The sequence below is a fragment of the Malurus melanocephalus genome, unplaced genomic scaffold, assembly GCF_030028575.1.
Source record: "Malurus melanocephalus ecotype Western Australia unplaced genomic scaffold, MMel_1.1 scaffold_237, whole genome shotgun sequence".
In the NCBI taxonomy this organism is placed as follows: domain Eukaryota; kingdom Metazoa; phylum Chordata; class Aves; order Passeriformes; family Maluridae; genus Malurus; species Malurus melanocephalus.
In genome coordinates, this window is record NW_026623469.1 from 327,880 (window position 1) to 329,714 (window position 1,835).

A 1,835-nucleotide genomic window follows, 5' to 3' on the forward strand; every position below is an offset into this window, starting at 1 on the left:
CAGCGTGGCCGTCATGGCCATCGTGGCCCTGCAGATCGCCTCCACCACCGCCCTCTTCGTCTACTTCACCATGGCCATCTCCAAGGTGAGCTTCGTCCCGGGGCTTCACCCCCGGGAGCCCCGGCGACTGCGGGGGGCTCTGCCCGCTCCCCACCGTGCACCTTTGCCCGCCGGGCACGGCAGCGACCGCCCGTGGATCTCGGTGTGGGGTGCGGGTGGACATTGTGCCCAGCTCCCCAGGGAACGGCAGATCCAGATGTGGATTGGGGGTGGACATTGTCCCCAGCTCCCCAGGGAGCCACAGATCCAGATGTGGGGTGGGGGTGGACATGCCCGAGCTCCGCCCGGAGCTGCAGATCCAGCTGTGGGGGCGGGGGCGGAGGGATGGACACTGCCCCAGATCCAGATGTGGAGAGATGGCGCCTTTGTCCTGGGCCCGCCTGGAACTGAGGGTTTGCACCGGGAGAGGGGGGCTCTGTCCTGTGACCCCATCGGAGTCTCCAGCCCCAGACGGGGATACAGGGGCACTTCTCTGGACTCCAGGCACCGCTGATCCCTGATTCCCACTTAATTTCTCCCTCACCTTATTCCCATCTCCCCCACACTCAGCGTCCCCAAATCCTCCTCACCCCCTTTGTGAAATGCTGGGACCCTCCAATATCAGGACACCTCCATTCCAGAGCTCCTCGCTTCCTCCAGTGCAATCCCACCAGCTGTGCTGGGATCCTGCCATTCCCACCTCCCATGGGATACTCAARCACAACCACTCCCAAACTTGGCCCTGATGGGTCTGATCCTTTCAACAGCCCCTCCTCTCAGCCGCTGATTCGGACCCACAACAACCCCAGGGAGGGAAATGCCWGATAGGAGATCCATGGGCAGAGGRAAATTCGGGGCTGGCAGCAGCTCCATGGATGACACCCTCATCCCTGAGGGTGCAGCAAGAAAAGGGTCCTGCCGTGCCAGACATTCCACAAATCACACCAGAGCCGGGGGCGGGGGGAAGGGAAAAGCCCTGCCCACGGATGCAGGAGGAATAAACAGCCTGTCTGGATCCAGCGGAGCATCCTTTCGAGTGGGCTCCAGCCCTCCTTCGGGCTTTGTTTCTACCCCTGGGTCACGGGAGGTCCCGCTGTGAGGGATTTACATGAAAGGCGGAGAGAGGAGGGGAATGGGGAGACACAGCCCCGGGGGAGAGATGGAGGGAGCAGGAAACCGCTGTAGTGAATAATGTGGGCTAATTCCAGCGGCCAGGGACCGGATCCTGCACGGGATCTGTGCTGGGAACAGGGAGTTCTCCTGGAGCCCYTTCAGGCCCTGTAAGGGACTCTCAGCTCTCCCTGGAGCCTTCTCCAGGTGAGCACCCCCAGCTYTCGCAGCCTGGCTCCAGAGCAGTTCCAGCCGTCGGGGCAGCTCCGCGGTTTTCTCTGGAGCCGCTCCAGCCCCTTCCCGTGGCGGGCTGGCCCTGGCTCCGCGGGCAGGCACACGGCGCAGCCAGCCCGGGGATCGGCACGGGCGGCGCTGCCCCGACACGCACCCGCCGCGGGCATCCAACGGCAACAGCCCCATCCCGGGGGATTCACCGCCCCGCCCCGGCAGCAGGGCTGAGCACCAACAGCCCCTGAGCCCTCCAACGGCAACAGCCCCATCCCGGGGGATTCACCGCCCCGCCCCGGCAGCAGGGCTGAGCACCAACAGCCCCTGAGCCCTCCCCCGGCCCATCGGCGGGGAATGGCCGGGGGCAGGGCTGCTCAGGGGCCCAGGGGGRCAGAAATGAACCCAGATCCCTTCAGTCTCACCTCACACAGCCATCCTACAGATCTGGAGGCTGTATT

General features: G+C 64.8%; 1 protein-coding gene across 1 annotated transcript in view; it reads left to right on the forward strand.

The window, feature by feature from the left end:
- Positions 1 to 6: 6 nt before the first annotated feature.
- LOC130578727 (tumor necrosis factor ligand superfamily member 10-like) overlaps positions 7 to 1,835 on the forward strand; it is a 5,600-nt gene continuing 3,771 nt past the window's right edge. Inside the window, exon 1 of the mRNA XM_057375034.1 lies at positions 7 to 85. Within this exon, the coding sequence (XP_057231017.1) occupies positions 14 to 85 (72 nt within the window). The 5' untranslated portion in view covers positions 7 to 13. The remainder of the gene's footprint in view (positions 86 to 1,835) is intronic.